Source organism: Octodon degus, unplaced genomic scaffold (genome assembly GCF_000260255.1).
Source record: "Octodon degus isolate 3935 unplaced genomic scaffold, OctDeg1.0 scaffold00125, whole genome shotgun sequence".
Taxonomy (NCBI): Eukaryota; Metazoa; Chordata; class Mammalia; order Rodentia; family Octodontidae; genus Octodon; species Octodon degus.
Genome location: NW_004524701.1, coordinates 1,737,107 through 1,761,624, shown reverse-complemented (window position 1 = coordinate 1,761,624; position 24,518 = coordinate 1,737,107). Strand labels below are relative to the sequence as shown.

Below are 24,518 nucleotides of genomic sequence, written 5' to 3'. Positions count from 1 at the left end.
CTTATTGAGTAAGAATAAGCTTACAAATACCTGGCAAAGAGCAGGTAGTAAAACATAGCTACAGTCTCACTATGTATTATTGTTGATATGTTTATTACATGCTATTACTTTGAGATAGGGAAAAAGTCACCTGAAAAAGAAGTAATATGAAGTTCAAAAAACAACCCAGAACTTTGTCATTTTCACTGAAAATCATCACAGTAGAAATCAGTGGTCAAGTTTAATCAATGGCTGAAAATTGACTGATAAATTTATCTGGATATCATAATTTCTAAAGTGTATGACAATGGTTAAATATGATTATCTTTATATGCTTTAGAATTAGTTAATAAACAAGCAAAGATTTCTGTTTCCTAATGTCTCAGCATAAAGAATAGAAGTTAACATTTTCTGAATCAAGGCAGAGATTTGGAGTGCAAGTGTAGAAAGAGAGCCCAGCACACTGAGGGTGCCAGGTCATGCCTCTCTCTTGGCTGTCCTTTCCTCCAGATGTCCAGGGACCAGCATGCAGGGTGTCATTATTAAGGAACACCACAGAAAAGGGCCCTTGAAACTGTCAACATCATAATGCCTATCAAACAAAGGGAAGCTATTATTCACAGCGCAATATTACTTTTCAGCAGTTCAGTGGAGTACAGTCCTTCAGAATCAAACTGTGGTGGATTAAGTATCACAGGATTATAAAAAGGGAACATTTGGTGTCATCACAAAATAGTATTATCATGTAATTTTTTGTACTAGACACTCAGAAATCAGGTCTGAAAACAAAGATTTTTAGAGGCGAAAAACACTGTGAACCGTAACAAGTAACAATAATCCTTTCTCAACCACCTGGGAGCTGTTAAGGACTCCTGCATCTTTGCTGCTGGTCTTTCCCCATGGAAGCTGCCTCCCCTTGCACCTGTTGGGCTTTTCCACTTTCTTGTCCAAATTAGGGAGGTGCTGTGCCTCTGCCCTCAGGAAATTCTCTCCTGGTCCTTTTAGGTCAAGTTTAAGGCTCCCTTCTCTGGAGAGCTTTTACTCATGTTTCCTTTGCCCCATGCTGTTCTGCATGCTGTCCAACTCTTTTGATAGCTCAGCTGTACACTATAAGGCAATATAAATAGGTAATACTGGTATTATATAGATAGATAAATGTGAGTATCAATATGCATTTGCAGAAATATCTGTATTATTTATTATTTCATATGAATAGGTTCATTTTCTTTTTGTTTTGTGTTGTTGATGAACTCGGAGCTTGTGCATGCCTGTGAATGGGTTTTGTTATCGCTAACTCTACTGTAATTGCCTTACTGGAAGTTTTCCTGCTACATAATTGATTTTCCAGTTTGTTCCCCTTAGTCTGCTCATCAATAAATGTGTTTTGGTTGATTAATCATTTATACCTTTCTTGCTTTGGGTACATGCATATTTTGAGTTTGTCTCACATTTAGCACCAAAAGGTTTGACTGGGTTTGTTTTATTGTTTGTAAATATTGCTCCCTCTTCAGTGGGGGGGAGCAGCTGTACCCAGCCTGTTGACCTGGGGCTTGGTTTGGAGACACTGCAGGAAGTGGTTGTGGATGGCGGGACGAGGGCCGCAGCCGAGCGCAGCAGGCACTGCGTGGTTCTGCCAGCCTCCTTCCCAGCTGCTCTTGGCTGTGAGGATAGCCTGACCCTGCCTGGACTAGAGGGTCCAGCCATGGGATGATCCAGGTCTGATCCCAAGCCAAGCTCAGCCATGTCGCTGTTGCCTTAGTGGCTCCTAACTGAGAAATCGTGCTTGAGACTGATACTTTGGAACGTTTTGCTACACAGAAAAATACCATATTAAAACACTATAAAATTAGTCTAGCTTTTCTGTTTTGTAGATAAGCTTTTATGTTTAGCTAATAGATAAGTTACATCAGAAATCGAGAACTACTAAGTTTTAGATCTCTTTTTAATAATATGAAAAGCTTGGCCTTTTGGATTCCTAATATTTGAAGAAATGCAAATCAAATAATCTGAAATTTGAAGCATTAACATTCGTTATCCATAACTGACTGAAAACAAAGAGCTTTATCAGGATCCCCCGCAAGGCACTTCTACCTGTGAGATGTTAATTTCTCTGAAGTCCAAGCTTGTTTGGTAGAAGTTAGAATGTATTCACTGTGATCCTTATGGATTCTTTTCCAGCCAGTCTTTCACATATATTATTAATCTCAAATATATATTTTACAATCTCCTTTCTTAACAATTTTCTTACAAAAGAATTTCTTCGAGAACGTGATAATTTCCTAATACATGGTCTCCTTGATTTGCATGACAAGGGCTCATATATGCTTTGATAGAAGTGGGAAGCTTTATATTTTTACTCCTTTGCTTTAAAAATTCTAGATGAAAAATATCCCTGCCATTATGTGCTGTAGAATATTAGAATTTTAACTTGGACCTAAAGTTGATTTTATGTTTCACCATTCTTAGAGATGGATTAGTTTTCTTAATGATGTTTATTAGTTCTTAAAACCTCAGATACTAGACTGCTTAATTAAGTTTTAAGAAAAATTTATAATATAGTCAATTTATTTGTCATATAATTTTTTTGAAAATAAGTCAAATTATATACAGCAATATTATTCCTACATGAAAAACAAGTAATACTTGAATATATGGTTGAAGAAGTAGTCTTGCCGCTTATAGCTACTTTTGTTTTTCTTTTTCTTTATATTTTTATCTTCACAAAGAAGTAGACTAGATTAGGTAGTCACATAGATTTTTTTCTGGTCTAAATTTCTGCTTTCCGTTCTTGGCCCCCACACAAATCCTACCTTTGTGAGAAAACGTCTCGGTAAGGGCTGCCATGCTGCAAGGCGATTCCGTAGCCCCGGTCAGCCACTGTGTTCCCCACCGTGTAAAAGGAGCAGTCGGGGTCGTTGATCGCCACATACTCCAGCACGGCTGCATCCCATACGAAAGCATAGTTTCCAAATTTTACCTGTAAGAATATTAACAAAGAACAAAAGAGTATTTGAGGTTGTAGTCACAGGTTAGATGGACAAGAAATATCTATCACAAAACCATCATACAACAGTCACATATAAAAAAAACTTGTATTCTGAATGAGAACTTGCAATTTGGTTAATTTAAAGTTCTGTTTTTGGGGGCCAGTGAGATACCTCAGCAGACTAAAGTGCTGCTTCGACAAGCTTAGGCAAGCACAGGGACCAAGGTTTGATCCCGGCACCACATGCTGTGCTGGTCCTGCCTCCAGAATCAGCTGAGCTGACCACAGAGCCTGGGCATAGTGGCATACAACTATAATCCCAGCACTGGGGAGGCTGAAAACAGGAGGATCACTATGAGTGCAAGCTACATAATGAGACCCTGTAGCAATCAAATATATTTTAAAAAATGATTTAAAAATAAATAAATAAAGTTCTGTTCTCATGGAAACTTATTAAAGTGGAATGTGAGTCTCACTCTAGGCAACATTGCTAGTAGTAATATAATTCCTGACTGGTAAAAGTTATTTAGATTAGAAGAACAATAAATGCATAAAACTAAATGTCTTTGAGCCTCTTATTTCAGTGATGCTTGAAACTTGACTTCCTTCATGGGGAAACCTGAAGACTATGCTTCAGAGTTGTTAGAAAGTGATCTCACTGGGTTACTAAGATTTAAAGTCAGGCGGGTTTCTGCATATCTGAATGCAAGGTTATCCCTTCACATATGACCTATATTTTAAATAAATGTTTTTAACAACAAGATATTTTCTGTTCTATGTTGCTCTAAATTAACCTATTGCCAAGGGTGGTCTGTGCATACCTGACAACTGTACTTAAACCTGTAGGGTGGGCCTTGCAACACAGAACAATAACTCTATGGCCTTCTTTGTCTTCATTTTGGGAACATAACTTTATTCTAGGTCACCTACAATATGTTTAGTGATCCTTTTTCCCTCTCAATAGTCATGTATATCCTAATTCAAACATTTACTCTCCCCAATTCATCTCAAACATTTTAATGAAATTTATCTAGAGAAGTGTTAATATACAAAAATAGAATTTAAGAAACTTGCAACAAAACCAGAATGAATAATTAAATCCAAAGGTTAGTTGCTTTTGTCAAAGTAACTGTGTAGTGTTATTATACAAGGCAAAGTAACACTAGTTTAACACCAGAGTGGATCCTGGGACAATATATCTTACAGATGGGCCTTTAAAATATTTTACATCATCTTGAAAGAGACATCAGAAAGACATCTGACAAAACTGAAAACATTGACCTGTCTTTCAGTAAAAAAGGAAGGAAACAGATTCCTCCTTAGTGAGACACAGAATTGTCCAACAAGTGGCAAAACTACGAGAAGCTGAAACCTTAATTGCCTTGCTATTAAATAAAAAAATACCTATTTTATCTGTCAAACTTAATATCTCCATGGCAGTGTTGGCCTGTGCAATAAAGCAGAAAACAAAAAGTTGGTTTCAACTTAGTAGACAAAAATTCTTAGCAAGTAAAGCCAAAATCATCATGTTTGATAACATATTTAAGAAGTACACCAAAAATAAACTGGACAAGTAATTTAGAAAGCCAGAGATTTCCACATCAGAGTACGTCAAAGAGATATACAAATTATTTGTTTTCTCAATTCATCAATAAAAGTTAACTAATTTGGGAAAAAGAGCCCTTTATTTTATGTTGCTATTCAGAATGTAGCGATCTGTGAGCAGAGGGCAGCTGATGAACACTTCAGCGCTTGACAGAAGACACAGACTTCATTCTGGATAAAACCTTATTTGCTCCTGAGAGGGAAAGTGCACTGGCAGAAAGGAAGAGTAATTTTCCGCAGCTTCCTTAATAATGTGATCCTGGGTGTGATGGCTAAAGGACTTCTCTAAACTTGTCATTAGAAACGGACGAGAATAGCAAAGAAATTTTTTAAATGAAAATAGTGATTATAGATGGAGAATATCAAATAAAGACATGTCATAAAGCCTAAAGATAAAGCAGCATGAAGTGTTTTTAAGGCTGAAAGTTAAGTGTAAAAGAAAAAAGCACCCTTTTTATAAAAGTACATAGTGCTATGTCATGGTCTGGGTTTTGCAAGGGGAAAAATACAATGTAGGACACATACGGGCTTCACGCACCCAGCACCACCCCAGTTCAGTTCAGCTTAGTGTAACAATTTGACCACCGGTTGGCAACCAACCTCATGCTATGTATAGATTATATTGCTAAAAGCGTAATTCAAATATTGGGCATTAAATATGAAAAACACAAGAAATGAGACATATTGATTTCAGAAAAGTCAGTATGTTGGAGTACTAGTCACATTATTTTATACAGAATCACTGAAAGAATCACATACAAAGAGAGCAGGAAATCTGTCTAAACACTGAAGACCTAAGAATGCAGCCGAGGGTCTGGAGTCTCACACCTTGCATGAATGTAGCGAAAACCTGTAACAATGCCTTCCACAAGTCTGACTGGAGGCCTACAGCTCATGGCAACGCCTCATGCAGGCCCACTTCACAGATACGAGCTGGGAAGGCCCAAAGGTCAGCGGTGAAAGTCTGTGCCAGCAGGATGAAAGACCTGTGCCAGCAGGCTGAGGGATCTGAACTGGAGCCAGGAAGCAACGCTCAAGGTAAGAACCAGAGCGCCCCCAAAAAGTACCACAGCCAGCCTCAGCAACAGTGAGGTCCTGAGCTTCTCCAAATGATGAGGACAGCCGAGTTCCCATTAGGAAAGCCAACATGACAAGCTTCTCCAGGAGGCTGAACAGTACACCATCTTTCCTTTTGGATCCAGGAAGTGATGCTCAGGATAAGGACCAGAGATCCCCTAAAGTGACCTGCAAGCATTCTCAGATGTCCTAAGCTTTTCCTCCTCCAAGAACAGCTAAGTTCATCAGGAAAGCCAACCTCCCTTCAGCCTTTCAGTTATGACTCTTGAGCTGCTGGCAACAATCCTGAGGTGGGCTTCACACACCCAGCACCACCTTAGTTCAGTTCAGCTGGGTGTAACAATTTGACCACCAGTTAGCAATCGACCTCATGCAATATGTAGATTATATTGCTAAGAGCATAATTCAAATATTGGACATTAGATATGAAAAACACAAGAAATGAGGCATATTGATTTCAGAAATGTCAGTATGTTGGAGTAGTAGTCACACCACAGAAAACAAATTAAATATAATAAACAAAAGAACTCAAGTTGAAAGAAACAATGAAGCTAGAAGAATATGTGGCTATATTTTTAACTACTATGTTTCAATATATTTGTTTTACACAAAAGTTTTCACATGAACAGCCTAAAACCTGGAGAACAGCTTATGACTACTTACTACTTTTTTGAGCAGGAACCCCAACCAGATCATGAGGCAATCAAACAAAGATAAACATTGTTCTGTGGAAGAAAGCAATCTGTGCAAATAATACTCATGGAGGGTTTGTTATGCACCAGTCACTATATCAAAATGAGCAGTTTTCTTCTCAAAATGTGATTCTAAGAGCAGTACTGCTACAATTAGTCTGCCATTAGAAGTATAGGTTCAAGACCTAATCACAACCTTACTACCATGAAATTTGCTGTTCAGGACCTGGGAGCATGCATCTCAGCAATCTTGCCAACTAGTGATAAAATGTGAGTAAAATAACAAAAATAAGTTTATATGCATGAAGAATAATGAAATTATAATAATTATGAAATATTTGGAGTGTTGATGGTAACAGAACGGAAATATTTGGTTAGATTTTCTCTGCATTGATTGTTCAGAAGTTATCCATAATCTTTGTCCCCTTTCTGATCCTGTGGACTGGCCACCCACTTTCAAGTCTGCTGTGAGCATCCTAGGTTGAAACTTATAGTAACTGAGACAGTAGTGATCTCAAAGCTTCCACTAATAAGTCACTTTAATTTTTGCTCTTCTGTTTCAAACAGCCATGTGGCCTCCTGGAATCTCTTGTAGCTTCTTTACAATTCTCTAGGGACATCCCCAGTTGGGGACATATTACATTGCAATTAAAAAAGTGTTCAGCATTATTGTTACTGCTTCATAAACTGAGGAGCTCTATTTAAATGTATGGTAACATTATCCATATTGTCTCTGGAAATTTAATGTTACAAATCACTATGAATGAATTTTTAAAAAGAGAAGCATTAAAACAGCATGATTATAGCTTGTAGCAAGGGCAATAAAATGTTACCTAGTAACCCAAAGTATTTTAGCTTTTGAAAATGTCCAGGTCCTTTTTATTAACTAAAGCATACAATTTCTGTCCTTTGGGTGGAAAACATTGATTATCAAAGACTATAGTCACTTTTCAAAAGAATCAGAATTGAAAGGTTGTCTGGGAAAAATTTTATCCTATTTGTACAGAGTACTTTATGCTGGGTAAGACAGAGGGCAATGTGAATCTCTGCGCTTCACGTCAATGAATTCCAGGCTCCATGGAGAGGAAGGAAAATACCCGCTGTGATATCTGTCTCCAGTGTTATCAATCTCTGAATCTCACACGGATAAACATTGGCAACCACTAGTGATCCAGGCTGGTGTCTGCAAAACCATTGCTGAGAGCGAAGAGCCTGTGAGCAGTGTCGCACTTCTGAAATGACATTGGGTGATGTTTGGTCCAATTCCTGCATTTTTCCCACAGAATTCTTTAAATTTAATTTTTCTAATAACCTATATTCATGAATTCTAAGATGGTGAAAGCTTGTAAAGTCTACAAATGTAGTCTTGACCCTCTATCTTCAAACTATTCACAACTCCTAGCAGAGATTAGTCCAGCGCTGCATTTCCATAGCATGGAGCATATCTTGGAACTGTTGTAAGAACGGTTGTGTTTAAAGTAGGTGAAGAGAAGGGAAATTGATTGTAATTGAGAGGAATTAGAATACTCAGATCTTTGGTCATAGAAACAGTTGCCTGAGAAGACCTCAGCTATTTAAGTCCCATATGCACGTTGCCTAACTGATTGAACAGATATTCTTTGGAGATGGCTTCTTGTCTGTGAACACTATCCTAATCCAACAGCTCTTTTTTTCCCTTCAACTTTCAGTATGTCATATGAAGAATAGTAAACACTCAGTATTATTTTCTCAAATATTTGCATTGATTGCCAAGTAAAGGATGAAAAGTTTTATTTTCAAAACCTGCACCTGTGCTCCTCATCATTTTGTGGACCATGATGTATTTCACTTTCTCTGTGTACGATGCCGTCTCCTATACTTCTGTTCTGATATTGCCATTATGAGCAATGCCAAAAGCATTTTTTCTTTTGAATTCATTAGACATCAGCTTCTTATAATAACTATAAAAGTCCATGGCACACATGGCTTATCACTATTACCCCACCAATCTTCGTCTAAATACATAAACAATATTCTTTCTCATAACAATCCTTAATTTAATATATCCCTTAAAAGCCAATTTCAAAATCTGAAGCTATAATGAGACAGCAGTGATGATCCTTTTAATTAAAATATTCAGTGAGAACAATTATGGAGAGATGGAATTTAAACCAAAAGGGTAAAATAAGATTTCCCTCTCATTAGAGAAGGCATTCACTATCTTTGTCATACATTTTTTTCTTTATGGTCATTGATAAGAGTTATGAAGCACTTTTTAACTCTTGAAAATGGTTTTCCACATACAACACTGTCTTCTTTGCAATGCTGCAAGGCAGCTGATATTATGATATACAGTTCACAGAGGAGGCAGGATGCTCAAGATGGCTCTAAGACAAGTTGTAGATTTAGAAGTTGAGCTCAAGATCATCTTCCATGTACTTTCCCAATATTAAAAATACATTTCTGGAAGACATTCTCCATAGAAAGGCAAGCATGTGAGAGATAGTGTAGTCTTTGCCTTAGGCACAGCCCATCTAGTTTGAGAAATAACATTTGTGTAAATAAGCATAATGTAATGCACTGTATGGTAAGGGCCATGAAAAAAGAAATGCAACTTCTTAATGCTGTGTGACCGCAATATTAAGATGAAAGATTTGAGCATGGAAAAAGAAAGGTTGCTACTTGTCAGAATCACCAGAATGGTGGTTTCTGTGTTTGTGGCCTCCTGAGGCATGTTGATTTTGTGAACTTTGCTTATAAGCATCCTTGAGTATCAAGTTTGAATCCAAAGTACCATCTCTGAAAATTTCAGCTGAAGAATAGAAATTCATTATTTTTTTCTCATCAAATAAAAATTAAAAGATTTGAGAACAACATGTGGGAGGTAAATGCTAATCTTATATGCTAAGCAACTAAATCCTTTACAATTTTAACCAATGGTCAGTGGGTGATAGAGCGAGTGTGAATTATGGGCACGAAGAGTTATGATTAACCCAGAATCGACCTACAGTGGTCTTTATAATTCATCGCTCACATGAGTCCTTAAGATGAGAATGATTTAATATTTATTATGTGGTCCTAGGTGGTGTCCTCCTTCACTTTAGACAAGTTAATAATTTAGCAGCATTCATCAATTCTCTGAATTTATTCAGCATAATAAATCATGATCAAGTCCAAATTTAAGAGCATAAGATTGACTTTTAAAATATAGATGGTTTTGTTTACTGCTGCCTCCATTGTGGATCTACCATATTTTACCTGCTTTGTATTGAAATTTGAATTTGTGATGTGAGATATTCGGAACAAGGCACAGGTTCTCATAAAGGAGACATGAATATGTTTTAAATAAATCAATATTTACCCTTTAAAAACCTTTCTTTAACCCAGAAGAGAATCAGATGTGTCTACCTCTGAATCTAACCTCTTGCTTGGCTTTTTGGAGGGTATTGGTATATTGAACTTTTAAAGGAGTTTCTTAGAACATTCTCAGAATATAAAAACTGAATTGTGGCTTCTTCTTCTTCCACTGGCAGCTTTCTCTCAAGACAAAGGGTTGTGAGGGTCTGAACGGCAGAAGGCCAGACTTTTAGATAATTCTGGCAGGAAAGAGATCCATGAATTCTGATTCAGGATGGGTGCCTGTTTTCCAGAACAGTTTATTTACTTTTGGTACTGGGAATTGAACTCAGGACTTTGCAGTTTTCAGGCAGGCACTTGTGTCTCTGAGCTATATCCCCAGCCCTTGACTGTCTTGAAAATTCTTAGGAAGGCAGCAAGGGAAGTTGGTGGGAGGAAAGCATGGTGAATGGAGACAGGTGAACTCCAGTTCTCCTGGCTTCCTGTCTTAGGCCTTTATTGCCACTAATACACATGTTCTGTGGTTTTTAAATTCACCTGGAAGTTAGCTGAATTTGAGGAGGGGCACTGCCCAAGTCCTGGGAACTCCCAGACTGCTTCAGTCTGTCTCGTGCATGGGGTCTGTGAGTTACCTTGTGTGTTTTATGGGGAGAGAGGACGTTTACCTCCTTCAATTACCAAACCTGGGAAAGCCTAGGATAACTTAACAACTAGACCTAAACTTCATGCTGTGACAGAGAAAAATAAGCACCCAATGGTGAGTGCCACATCCAAGAAAGTGAAATGAGGTAGAAAATGGATTCCTTTCAGAGAATAGCACCGTGGTAATGGAAAGATTATACATTTAATGGAAAACAACACTTAATCAGATTCAATCGAATCTCTCTATACCTGTGAGGCTACAAACAAGGTAACCCCAATTTCCCAACTAAAATACTGAGTGGGTGATTTGAAGGACAAAGTACCTATACATGTAAGCTGAAGAACTGTCCTGGTTTGTTTGTGATGGCCCCATTCCAGCCCCAAAAGCCTCCCACCTGAGAAGTCCTTCAGGGAGCCAGAAAGTTCAGGCTTTTGGCAAGAGCTTCAAAAGGATAGTGGGAAAACCCTGTGCTGTGGTCCCAATATAGGGGCAGGAAGCCACAGTGCCTTTCCTGCAGATGGATGTGGCAGGATCATCTGCCTCCTGCAGGGACTGTCTCGCCACCAGCCACTGCTGATGTTGGCAACTGTGACCTGCTATTTATGATAAGGAGTCATTCGCTGTTACATATCCACGTGCATCCCGATGTACATCTTAAGTTTACCAGAACTGCAATGTTAGCAGCCCCTGGCCTGTGGATTGACTGCTTTCTTGGACCTGAAGTGCTACTGATTTAATTTTTAACATCACAAAAACTGTGATCACTTTTTCCCAAGAGTTCAGATAATAATGAAGATAAGGATGATTATAATGCTAACATCAACACAACACACAACCCAGGAATCACCAAAAATTAAGGCTCAATAAGTCTGTTATCTTATTTCAGAGACTAGGATATAACTTAAAAGGAGGCAAATAACATAAATAACCTACAAAAAAAAAAAATAAAAAAAGAAGAGTTTGAGCACTAGCCAAATAGCTCCAGTGGGTTAAAGCACTTACAAGCAGGCACAGGGTCTGCTGATTCCCAGGCCTGCTGTGCCGGCTCTACCCCTGAGTCGGGTCACACTGAAATGGCAATTGAGACTGGGCGTGGTGGTGCATGCCTGTAATCCCAGCTCTTGGGAGGCTGTAAACAGGCAGATCACTAGGAGTCTGATCTAGTGTGAGACCCTGAACAACCTGTAGACCCTTCCCTAAAGTACCAAAATAAATTGGGATTGGATATTAGTGGGGGAGATGTGAAAGAACGGAGAGGAGGGAAACCCACAATGTTGGGATAAATCTGGCAACAATTCTAAATCGATCAGAACTTGTCATGTGCCCTGAAAGACCAATGCCCAGCTGAAAGCATTAGCTACTGAACTAATTTGGGGTCTACGAAAACAAAAGGAAAACACGTTGTCATCACCTGATGGCCCTTTGATCATAGAATGATTCTTTTAGATCACACTTGAATGTGTTTCCCTCGCTGAAGTTAGTCCAGTAATGGTGACAAAAATGACTCCTTTAGTTATTATGTAGTATGATTTAAAAAATGAAGCTTCAAATTATCTTGCTGTTAATGCAACTGCATAAAAAGCCCAAAACGTCTTCTGGTATCTTGACCATGTGAAACAAGACTGCATATTCTGCAGCTTAGCAGATGCCCATGCAGGCAAAGCACATTCAGTTACAAATGTCTCAGGAAAGGAAATTAAAGGCCTTACTGTAAATTACCCTGCAGACTTTATAAACGACACTGCACACAAAAGTGTGATTTGGTTACATGTACTATTAAAGGGTTGTTTTTTTTTTTTTATGTATTTGGTAGAGGATCTCACCATGCACCTTGGACTCATAGTGATTCTCTAGTTTTCAGCCTCCCCAGCACTGGGATAACAGGCATGCACGGTCACATCCGGTTTCCGTGGCCAGCTCAGTTCATCCAGGGGTGGGGTCAGCATGGCATATGGTACCTAAGATTGAACCCTGGTCCGTGCGCTTGTCTAAGCAGGCACTTAATGTGCTGAGCTGTCTCGCTGGTGCTAAGGCCTTTTTATAATAAAAGTTTTTAGTTACTTTTCAGTTTTCTCAAAATGTGCATAAGCATGTGTCAGCTTTCACATAGTAAAAGTGGAAGGTGATAGCTTCCTCCAACAGGTGATCAGAGATGATTATTAATCATTAAAACATCTGGTTGTCATAAAATCACATTTCAGTAAGAATGTTTTTCTCTAATGTGGAAAACATTGAGAGTTACAATGGATAAAAGAATAAAAGAATCACATATTTATGTTCTAACATAAATAAATTTCTATCCTATTTTTTTCCATACTGGCTTGATGATACTTGAAGGAGCCATACAGAGCCTGCACAGAAATGAATGAACTGCCCCTGCCTCAGTCATTCAAAGTTAGGCGTGGATTGTGTTAAAAATTCCTAGTGAAAAAAGTCAGAACTTTTATTTATTTTTTTGAAAGGTAATGCAATTTCAGAAATTAAAAATATCACCAAATGGAGGTGCCAATTTAGGATTTTCTCAATTCTTTTACTAATACTGTACTGTATTTGGAATCTGGCACTGACTTCACAAAACTCAACTTACTCTTCCAATGTTAAAAATCATTTTCCTAAGAAAGCAAGGTTGAATTTATGTCACTCTATGTGCAACAGAGCATTTTAAAATTATGGAAGTTTTAGACACTTTCTAAACTAAATGATAAACTTGGAATTGCAAAAGTTATAACTGACAAAATCTAAGTCTCTAAAAGAAAGCTTGTAGAAGTGTACAGACATTGTTATGGAGAGCAGGGAACTGGTTTATACAAGTTTAGAAATGTGCTATTGCTAATAAGTAGCCTCCTAAGTATTTCATAATCAAACATTTTTGTTAGAAGCATATTTATCTTGACATCTCATTGCAACAACACTAAGATCCATTTATGTGGGCTCCACAGAAGCAGGGACACAGCCCAAGGTAAATTGTATGGTTGACTAGATCATTTACTGCTATGTAAAAGGAAGGAATGTCCTAAAAGCTAAGGAAAATCAGAGAAGTGTTATTAAAAAAAAGAAGCATAAAATTAAACTATTGTTTTGTGGGACGGAATTGTTTTTGCCATTTAATATAGTTGATAGCTATTTTATTAGCCCTACTATATTTAGATTCCCCTTTTAAAAAGTTTTATGTTTATGTGTCATTGTATACATTCCAGATTTAAATATGTAACACAGAGCTAAAAGAACAGTGAAAATAACTTATATTCACTGACCTAAAACAATCTTAATGAAACATTTTTATATATATCTTTCTCTATAACAAGAATATATATATATATATATTTCTCCTGTTGGTATTGGTATGGGAGATTAATGCCAAATAATCCACTCAGCTGCATTTCCAAACCATTTTTTTATTTTTTATTTGAGACAGAATTTCACTGAGTCACTAAGACATCCATACTGGGCTGGAACTCGTGGTCCTTCTGCCTCAGCCTCTTAGAGTTCTGGGACTCTAGGTGGGTGCCACCGTGTGGAAGCTTTGTTTTATTTTTATCACACATATTATTTTTAATTAATTCTATTGTTTGATACATCTACTATTAACTACTCCTATTAAGTAATGGCACATTATAATAAAAATAAATGATACAGAATAATGTATAATTTAAAATGCCTATTTCATGTTGAAGTAATAACATATAATTATTATCACACATTAGTATGAGCTTCTCTACGCAGTTGCATTCTAGGCTGCCTCTCAAGGAGCTATTCTTGCCAGCTGTGGTGCTGCCTGCCTGTAACCCTAGCACTCCGGAGTAGGCAGGAGGAGGATGCCAAGTTTGAGTCCTGCGTGGGCAGCTAGGGACCAAGCAGGACCATGGCTCAAAATATAAAATAAATTTTTAAAAGGGCTGGATGTAGCTCAGTGTGAAGGCTGTGAATTTAGTTTCTAGTATCACAGTGAATACATGAAGAAATGAATGAATATATACATAGTCACTATGTTAATGAATGCTATTGGCATAATTGACATAAAATCTTCTTTTTGTTTTATTTTGTTTTTTTTCTGTGGCACTGTGGATCCAGTTCTGGGTCTCACATATGCTAGGCAAGAGCCTCACTACTCAGCCCTTGAGATCTTTGTCTTTTTCTTGCTCTAAATAATAATTCATAAATATTAGTCTATGGACCAATTTCTTCAAAGTCAAGAGTAAAATCCCCGTGAAAACAATGAGAAGAGTGAACACTGCATGCATATGGAAGATGCTTTTGAATCAACCTGGGAAATTCAGAAATTATACGTGCAAATTTGTCTTTTTTTTTTTTTACATGAAATGAGTTTAAACAAATTAGTATGGTAACAGATACCATTTATGAAGTTTACAGAAAAATAATAAATTTGAAAAATATTAGAGCTAGAATACAGGGGACAAAAAGCGAATGTTTGCAAACATAGACACTTCTCGACTGTTAACTAGAAAAAAAAATATAAAAGAAAAATGAAGCATCTGAAGAGGCAATTCCAAAATGAAACAAATGTAGGTGTTCAACAAGCACGAGAAAAAACTACTTGTCCTTAGGTGAATACAAAATATCAGTGGGCTACTATATATTTATTGCCATAGCATTTAGTATCTACTGCTGGCGAGATGCATGGAAATAGGTATTCTCATTCATTGCAAGAGGAAACTGGAAAAGGCTATAGCCTTTTTCATAAGCTACATCTATGTAAATTACAAAAACACAGATGACTTTTGGTCCAGCAATTTAATTCCCAGAACTATATCCCACAGACAAAAATTAAGATTAATGTCCAAGGATCCAGTATATTACTGTTTATTGTAGCACCAAATTAGGAACAGTGGTAATGATCATCCGTCTTAGATGATGTGTTCCCGCCATGAAGCATTATGGAACCTTTAAAAAAAATCCATTAAAGCTATACAAGTTTCCATGGAAGAATTTCTGTGAGTGAGTGAGCAAGGCACCACAGTTGTTTACAATATAATCCTATTTTTAAGAGCAGTAATCACCAAAATCATGTTAATATGTGATAATACATATATAATGTTATTATATTATTAGAAACACAGAAAAATGTGGGATAAGACACTATACACCATTGCTACCTTTCAAGAATAGAAAAATATAGCAGGGTATAAGGAAGAAGAGAACAATGAGAGATAGGCAAAAAAGTAAAAGAAAGATGCTTTAGATTTATACACTTATGAAAATTACTTGAGCATCTAAATATGTGGTTAAATAAGACTTTTTGAATCAAGTTTATTGAGGCCTAATTTATGTGCAGTCTAATTCACAGTATTTGGAGGTAAATAAAAAACTGAAATATTCTTGTTATATATTTAGAATTTTTAAATAGCATACTTAAATATACAGTAAAATAATGTTTTGAATCCCATGTTAATTTATAAATACTTAAGTACTAGGTTATTAACAACAACATACCAGTGTTACTTTCTTCTAAAAACTAATTTATTCCTATTTGTGCTGAGAGGGTCATTGACATATATTTAACTTTAAATTGGACAATATGTTAATTCAAAACTATAATGACAGAGGCTTGGAGAAAAGCCAGTGTACACATGGAAACTTCAGGCTCAAGTTGCTAGGTCTTGTCGTTTGTCACACGCATTTCCCTTTCTCAGCCACTTGGCCAACTGCCAATCGGTATGTGTACACATATTCTGGAAACATATTAAGTAGAAAGTTAACTTTGGAAATTACACTGTAAAGTAAACCATATCCTACAAGAAGTTAAGCACTCCAAGTTTTTTAAGAGTGTCAATCTTATCTATAATTGGGTTCACTTTCTGCATTCACAGTGCCTGCCCTTCTTTCCCTTACTTGTGATTCCTTAAATGGTGGTTTCATTTTTTGCCCCTGTTTCTTCTATATTTCTTTCTCTTCCTTTGCTAGGAATTTTCTTTTCTGTTCACCCTTTCCTCCCAGTTTCACTCTCTGCTAGATTCTTTGTAAGTTTTACTAATCCCATCAGCTCTCCTTGACCCTCAGGTCTTGGCTCGCGTCCTTCCTCCAGGTTCTTGCTGTACCTTCTCCACGCTCATGGAGCAGTGCACTTACATATAGTTTTACTATTCTATGCCTCTTCTTATTCTGCAGAACCTTATGCAGTTACAAAATGTGACAGGCCGGCGCTGCTTTTGTCTTTTTGCATTTGCGTATCACGCCACACCTGTGCTGGGCAGGATTATCGGATGTCAGCACATGATAAATATTATTGAAAAATGCCTTCACTTCCTTCCTCTTTTGGGGTCACTAGACCACTAGACCACTCCCTATCCATTCAGCAATGTTACTGCCACAATTCTCAAATGATGATAATAAGGGCTGGGTAACAACAGGATGTTGTGACAGATCAATGAGCTTTCTGCCATCCTTGCCACCTCTTTCAGGATAAAGTTGTGTACTAATTCAAACCAACCTTTGTGGAGCAGCGTAGACCTACAAGACTCATGAACATAGATATGACCCAGAAAATGCAGCTTAATAGGGTGTTCTCAAATGTCGGCATTGTTCTATACTTATAGCATAAATACTGTCCAATGCAGTACCTACTAACCACACAGGTTATGGAGCAGACTAATGTGACTGAGGAAATGTATTTTTGATTTTATTTAAATTTAACTCACTTAAATATAAATAGGCGCACACAGGGTTAATGGCTATCAAGTGGACTTCACATATTTGTTCCTACAGAACAGTTGGGTTCCTCCCCTTCCTAGCACTGCTAGAGGGCAGGCACTTTTGGTGTATACCTATAGATGGCCTTGAATTTCAAATGAACTCTTTCACCTCTATGCATAATTATCCCCAATCATGGCAAAAACACCTGGAGAGCAGAGAACATTCCCAGGCTGACTATATGTGTGGCACTTAACTGAGTCAATTGCTTTAGGAAAAAGCTTTTCCAGGAGTTTAAAGGAAGAACTCGGTGTCAGACTACTGCTGAATGCTGAAAAAGTGCCCATGTCATCTCATAGACCTCTCTAGAAAACAAAACGGGAGGATTTTCTTATAAAATGAAGTGGAAAATGACTAAGCTAACTCTTGGATTAGGACTTGGCATTAGTGATATAACTCACTGCACACAGCAGATTTTAAATGATTAAATGCCACATTTCCACATTATTACTTTGTCATGTTTTGGAAACATGATGACATCTCAAGATGATGCTGGTTCACGGTCTATTACACACTGCACACAAGCACTGAGAAAGAATTTATATGGTGATCAATTGTCATAATTTAGTATCACTGACTTCTTGGTCCAGCAACGAGAAAATAAAGATGTGATATAACTGGCATTCCTCACAGTTCGGTTACACACTCACACACACACACACACACACACACACACACACACACACACACACACATGGAATTTTCTTATAAAGAAATCAAAGAATTCATTTTTGCATAAATTTGGATTAAATCCTGCAAAGTGGCTTGAAGATAAAAATTCCCTATCATTATCAAGTTTTACATGTAGGGGAACAACAAAACAGAAAAATAATTAGGCCCAAATCTAAACAGAACTAATCCCAGTACGTAGTTACAAGAAACAAGCAGTTTAGAAATTTGACTGAAGACTGAAGCTTCAAAACAAATGTCTTGGTTGGTGTAGACACAACTGCCAGTCTACAGGCTACAAGATGGCAAGCCTTGTAGAGACAAGTGGCCCAAATGCAACCCAAGACCCACTCACTTATCACAAAGCGCCAGTACTGCAATTCAACCTGAATACTGAGATTTTAGTTTAGGAAAAAGAACATACATTAACATCTTTTGTCTTTGTCTTTTTTTGTAAAATATTTTGTGAATCTTTTTGTAAGATCTTTTGTCGTTCTGCCAATGAAAAACAACGCATTGTCACAGTTTGCTACCACTGTCATAGATGAACTTTTGAAACTACTCTCAAGCAAAAACAGCTCAGTACATGGGATAGGTGTGCTGCTGCAGCAGTTTTTAATTTACAAAAAAAGCAGGAAATGGAAAATGGAAATGAGTCTGAGGAACAGGAATGAAGAATGAGGTATGAAAACGGGACATGTCCAGAGCACAGCTTGAAGTAGTAGCCTTATGCACGTTCCTTGTAACTCTTGTCATCTGCCTATGCTATAATTAATCCAAATTATTTATTCCTATTATTCAGTCCAGCCCAAATCATAATCCTGTTATATTTAATTGAAATCACATAGTACAGCAATCTGTAGCATTTTTATTAGTATAAAATCACTAACCATGAAAAGTACAGATATGAAGTGTCTAATTCAATGAGTTTTCACAAAAAAAATACACCTGTGATTCTACCACCCGAGTTTAGGTGCAGAACATTTCTGTCCCTCAGGAAGTTTTCTTTGTTTTGTTTCATTACAAAAGGAATGTCAAATATCACCTTGTGGACGTACTGTTGTGATTTCCCTCATCATAAGAGATGAGTTTGGCCAGCTTTTGAGCTTTACATAGGTGATATTAAACAGTATGAACTATTCCATCTCTGCCTTTTTATTTTTTGAGATGGGATCTTTCTGGCTTTGAACTCACCCTATGGCTCAGGCTGGCCTCCAACTTGCTGCAGTCCTCCTGCTGTAGCCTCCCGAGTGCTCTGCCTTCTTTGAACACTTTTCAGACATAACCACCTGGCTTATGCAGCTGTCTAGGTCACTGTCTCATTGTTGAAATGCAATGCTCACCATCCATAACTTGGTGGAAGAGAAGCTTATTCTGGGTCACAGTTTGTAGAGTTTCAGGACATCCTCAGCCAGGTCCAAGGCAGGGGCATGGCAGAAGAGAATGAGCTCATGGCGTGGCAGCCAGAAGTAGGATACAGTTAGCAGAAGGGCAGGCAGACCCTTCCAGGCTGTGCCCAGTGACCACCTCCTCCAACCCGGCTTCACCTCTCACCATCACATCTAGCTACAAAGGCTTCTGTGGCTGAATCCTCCAGGAGCATCACGGCCCATGCTCCAGCCACCTCTTCAAACCCTGCAGATGGGCGTACAAGGTTGGGGAGACACCCAAATGGAAATAACAGTGGTGGTGGTAGTTCATTCCTATTTTCTGTATTCCTGTGCTCAGTGCTGATCACTTTAATGCTTCCATTCCCCTGTTGTTAGACATGCCAGTTGGCTGTACTTTACAGATAAACATAACTGACCAATAAGTATAACTATATACCATTCTTGGGGAGAGTGTTTCATACTTCCTGGAGATATACTTGGGTGGAAACTGCCAAATTATAGGTTAGTTGTTTGGTGATACACTGATACCCACATTTCCAGAGTGGTTTTTATTCACTTTACATCATTAACATCTTCAAGTCCTAGGTACTCCACATCATTTGCTAATATTTGATGCTATTGGTCTTTTCCACTAGAGAAGTTGTCAATAGGAAATGTATATCATTCTGAATTTAATTTACATTATCCTGATGGCTAATGCTGTTCATTAATCATAGGGTGATATGATAAGAGTATCTTATATTTATTTAATTTAAGTGCCTTATTTTATGAAATGACTGTTCAAGCCTTTTTCTTATTTTTAATTATATTGTATGTTTTTGTTATTGATTTTATAAATCATTTAAATATTGCGATACAATGACTTTGATATGTGAATACCTAGGATAAATATTCCATTGTGTGACTTGTCTTTTAATTTTCTTACTAGTGTCTTTCAAGTAGAATTATTTTTTAGTTTGGTCAAGTTAAAAATACCAAGTTTGTTCTTTGTTTAAGGAAACTATATTTGTGCTGAGGCAGCTCTGTGTCATTACTGGAATTTTAATTGAATATCAAGTGTGTTTATCTAGCCATCCTAATTTGGCAGCAGTCAAGGTCCAAGTTGCGTGTACTGTATCATATAGGGCAGCTGAACTCTGCTTCATTCTGCGGCTTCCAGCTGTTCCTCTCCAGCGGAGTTCCTGGTCTCTCCCCTGCATGGACACAGTGGAGGATAATCCAAACATTTGGGAGTTGCTTGAATGCAGACGCCGGGTTTCCTCCTGCCGTGACACTCTTCTTTCTTGGCTTCTTCCTTAACTCTCAGATATTTTGGCAGCTCAGAAGTCATCCTGCAGTGCTCCAAACCAATAAAATTGCAACTTTCTTCTTTAGTTCTAGCTGCCTCAAACTGGGCATGGACTTAGAAGTACTGCTAGGAGTAAAACCCTATAAAAGTACTTCTCTTGTTTATCTCTTTCAAGGGTCCCATGAATTCCACTTTTTGGCTGCTTTTGTGGGAGAATTACTTGGGTACAAGGTGTTCTGCCAATACTGGAATTACAGTATAGCTTTTGTTTATGTATGCACATAATCTTCCAGTAGATTGATGGAAGTAAATGGAAACCATAGTTTTAAGATTATTTAACTTTAGACTCAAGTGGTATATTTGAAAGTGAAATTTACTTAGGCTAAAATTACATAAAGTTTTGATGATGATAAAATTGTTTCCATGAAACTTTATGTAATCATCTAAAAGCTTTTCAGTTGAAGAAATGTCTACTATTTACTGTTAATCTATTTACTTGAAGTACAGCTGAAGGGGTTAGCCCAACTCTGCATTGCAGATGTCGCACTTTTAACCTCTTTTACACTCCCCAATACCCATTAATGACAATGCTTTAAGATTTTTCTTATCTCCAGATTGCTGCTTTTGAGTTTTCTAGTGAAGTAGATGCTGACAAACAACAAAAAAATTTACTGAAGGTAATTCACATTCAGGTCCACATAACAGAAGCTCTTGGGTGCGGACTGCGTACCAGCATTTCACAGGCCACCAACTGGAAGTGAATGCAGTCAACATCATTACCTGGTCTGGAAAATCCTGGAATTTTGTTGGGAGTAAAATAGTGTAACAAAGTGTAACCTAAATTTATGATTTTTATAGTCTCCGTCAGTAGTCTCCAGCATCTCTGGCATCAGGGATAGATTTTGTGGAAGACAGTTTTTCTGTGGGGGAGGAGGTAGGAGGAAGCTCAGGGTGACACAGCACACTACATCTATTATGCGCTGTATTTCTTTTGTTATTACATTTCAACCCATTGAAAGGATTATACATCTCACCATAAATCAGTGGGAGACCTGAGCTTGTTTCCTGCAACTAAGCTGTCTCATCTGGGGGGGGGGTGTGGAGACAGGATCACTGGGACGAAGCCTGCTGCTTATGTTCAGTCCACTTGGTGATCTCATTTTGGTTGCTGTCACTGGAGAAAATTATGCTTCACACATACTGGATGCTGGAAATGGATGCTTGGCAAGTGCATTCGTGGCAGCCTCAGGATGTGCTTGCTGACCTGAATCAGTAATTTATGGCGATTTCAAGTCGTCCGAACAGACTTTTAAGGGAATGATCAACTGTGATCTCAAGCAGTTAATCCTCTTCTAGCACAAAGTTGATTTATCTGCTTATTCATAAATAGATCATAAATATGTCTATTCCTTCCCAGTTTAGGGATCTCAAATTCTTTGAAAATCTAAGCAGGTGATCATGCATGAAGTGGTAGAAAGAGGCCCCTAGCTCCATCTCTTTCAAAATATCTTTAAATGTTTGAAACATATCTAACTCCCAGTGTTCACTTGTTGCCAGTGTAACTCCGGTTTGGATTTGAATGCAGCCACTTTATCTGCCTACCTGAACTGAGACTCTTGTCTGCCCTGATGTGATAGATTGAATTGATTGAACAGGTTGAATATGCCATACATGTAAGCAAGTTTGTCCACCCTTCCTGTCACTGAAATGTACTGCCAATAGTGGCTACTTTTCTAAAAGAAATTCCTGGAGTGGCTCACATAACTGAAAAATTCTAACCAGTCATCTCCCTTTAGAAAACCATCTCACTTCTGTGTGTAAGGGAAGATGCCTGCACTCTGCACTCATCCCTGTACAGAGTTGTGCCAACAGGCGTGAGTTGAAAACATGTACTTTATAGTGCTGATAATTGTAATCACATCCTGCAAAACATTACTGAATTCAGGTGACATCTCTGGCTACCAAGCATTTTTCCATGGGTCACAGTGTGCCAAGACTCTCATCCAGAGCAACTTCTGATGCAGGCAGTGAGACCATAAAGCCGTCCAATCATGGCAGCCTCCCCACCTGTGCATATATTCACACAATGACCAATTGAGCTTTCCTGATACCTAATCATTCAGAGATTTGAATAGCTCTACAACTAGCAAAAGTTGCATATAATATTCTCATGCACATCCTCCTGAATGACTATCGCACAAAAACAGGCATTATTGCCTTGTTTTGAAGACTTGGTAGCTCTGCTAATCTGGATTGCACAGGTACTACAGAGATTCCTTAATCCTAACACTTGGGCCTCAATAGCCTCTGCTACTGTATTACGTCATCTAATTTGGTCTTAGTCAAAGAGAAGCATACAACACCTTTCAAAGAGTAGCCTCTCTTAAAGGTTCATAACAAACGTCATTGTCAGCAGGCAGGACAACTCTTCATCAATAATAAAGGGATGCTGAACTGTAACAATTGTCAGCCACTGAGAATGATGTCCTCAGTGCAGATACATCTGGTGAAGTAGTGGCCTTCAAAAAGTGCTTTTTTTCTTTGTGCTCATATTCCTTATTTCACAGAAGTTCAAAATCTTGCCTTTGAGAGGGTACTTAATCTCCATGTGGAAAAGTGTTTTTGAAGATTTTATGCCTTTCTTGGCCAACAGGTTGCCACAGATCATATGAAGTGGTTTGGAGCACATGAATCATATACTGTAATGAACTCACCATTTAAGTAGGTGTTTTGGTATTTCTTTAAGTGAAGCTTTCTTCTTTGGGCAATCTCCCGGGCTTCTGCTGTCTCCTAAATGGGCTTTCCCCCTTTGGTAAAAGGCTCTCCAGTGATGTTTGTTTCTTCCTGATTTAGCGAGGGATATCTTGTGGCCCAAGTGTGCAGAGAGAGAGCACCATGGATGGAGGTGGTCGATAAAATAATGAGAGGGTCATGTGTGGGCTTAAATAAATGCCAGATTCTGACTTAACACCTGCCACCAAATGCAGCTATACTGTAGGCCTGCTAGCAGATGCAGCTTAGTTATCACTGACCACTCACTGTTGGGATTTGCTATGAGTCTGTAAGCAACTCTTGATTATGGTCTCTGGGCACCCAACCCTTTCTGCTCACATTAATATGCATTTGCAGCTACCATTCAGCACTAGCTTCACTGCCTCAGCCTCACTAGGAGCCAACAACCTAGATCCTTCACATGTGCAGTTGCAGCAGGGCTTGCGTAAATCTAAAGCTATCACTGATCTGATAGGAAGTGGGTAACAGGCTGCAATACAGGTGATGGGCAGTGGCTGCAAACACAGATGTGCAAGTGACTCTTCTCGCTCTCCCCCGCTGCTCACCTCCCATCATGCAGCCTGATTCCTAGCAGGCTGGGGGACTGGAGATCCCCATCTGGATTGTGTATTTAATTACTGAGGAACTTAGAATGAAAACTATCACAAAAGGTTGAAATCAGTAACAAGTTGGAGTAGGGCCTGTTCTATGCTTTAAAGAAATTTAAAATTAATATAGTATGTACTCATAGTGAAGATACATTTCATTTTATCCAATTCTTTGTATCTTCTGAACACACACAAACACACACACACACACATACAGAGGCACATGCATATATCCTGCATGATTTTGACCAAATAGGACACAGAGACAGGTAGTTAAGTGGCTGACAACAGAGGGAAACAATGGATGTAGTTTGTGTCTGGACATATGTAATATTACCCTGCTTTCACATAGGATATATGAATACATTTTGGTAAAAGCAAAAATGTATAGATATAAAATGCACTGGAATGCAACTATAAAAATTAATGATAATTGTTTTCATAGGGACAACTGCCTAGGATTAGTTTAGATCTTACAGAGTAAGCAAGATTAGTCAGAAGTTTGGAGGGAAAGGAATAAAAAAAGCTACAACTTAAGAGACAGAAATTTTTTATTATCATTGTGTGATTTAGCAAGAGACCAATTATAAGCCCTATAAGACTATGACTTATTAACAAAATTCATCAGTGCTTTGCAAAGTATAAAAGTATTCAATGAGAAAGAAGTATGAAGAGAAAGAACAAAGAAGAAGAAGAAGAAGAAGAAGAAGAAGAAGAAGAAGAAGAAGAAGAAGAAGAAGAAGAAGAAGAAGAAGAAGAAGAAG

General features: G+C 38.0%; 1 protein-coding gene across 2 annotated transcripts in view; it reads right to left on the bottom strand.

Annotated features, from left to right (window-relative positions):
• Positions 1-24,518, bottom strand: part of Grid2 (glutamate ionotropic receptor delta type subunit 2) — a 1,592,033-nt gene that overhangs the window by 149,361 nt on the left and 1,418,154 nt on the right. For both annotated transcript variants that reach the window (XM_004640617.3, XM_004640618.3), the window contains one exon: positions 2,790-2,956. In XM_004640617.3, the coding sequence (XP_004640674.1) occupies positions 2,790-2,956 (167 nt within the window). The remainder of the gene's footprint in view (positions 1-2,789; positions 2,957-24,518) is intronic.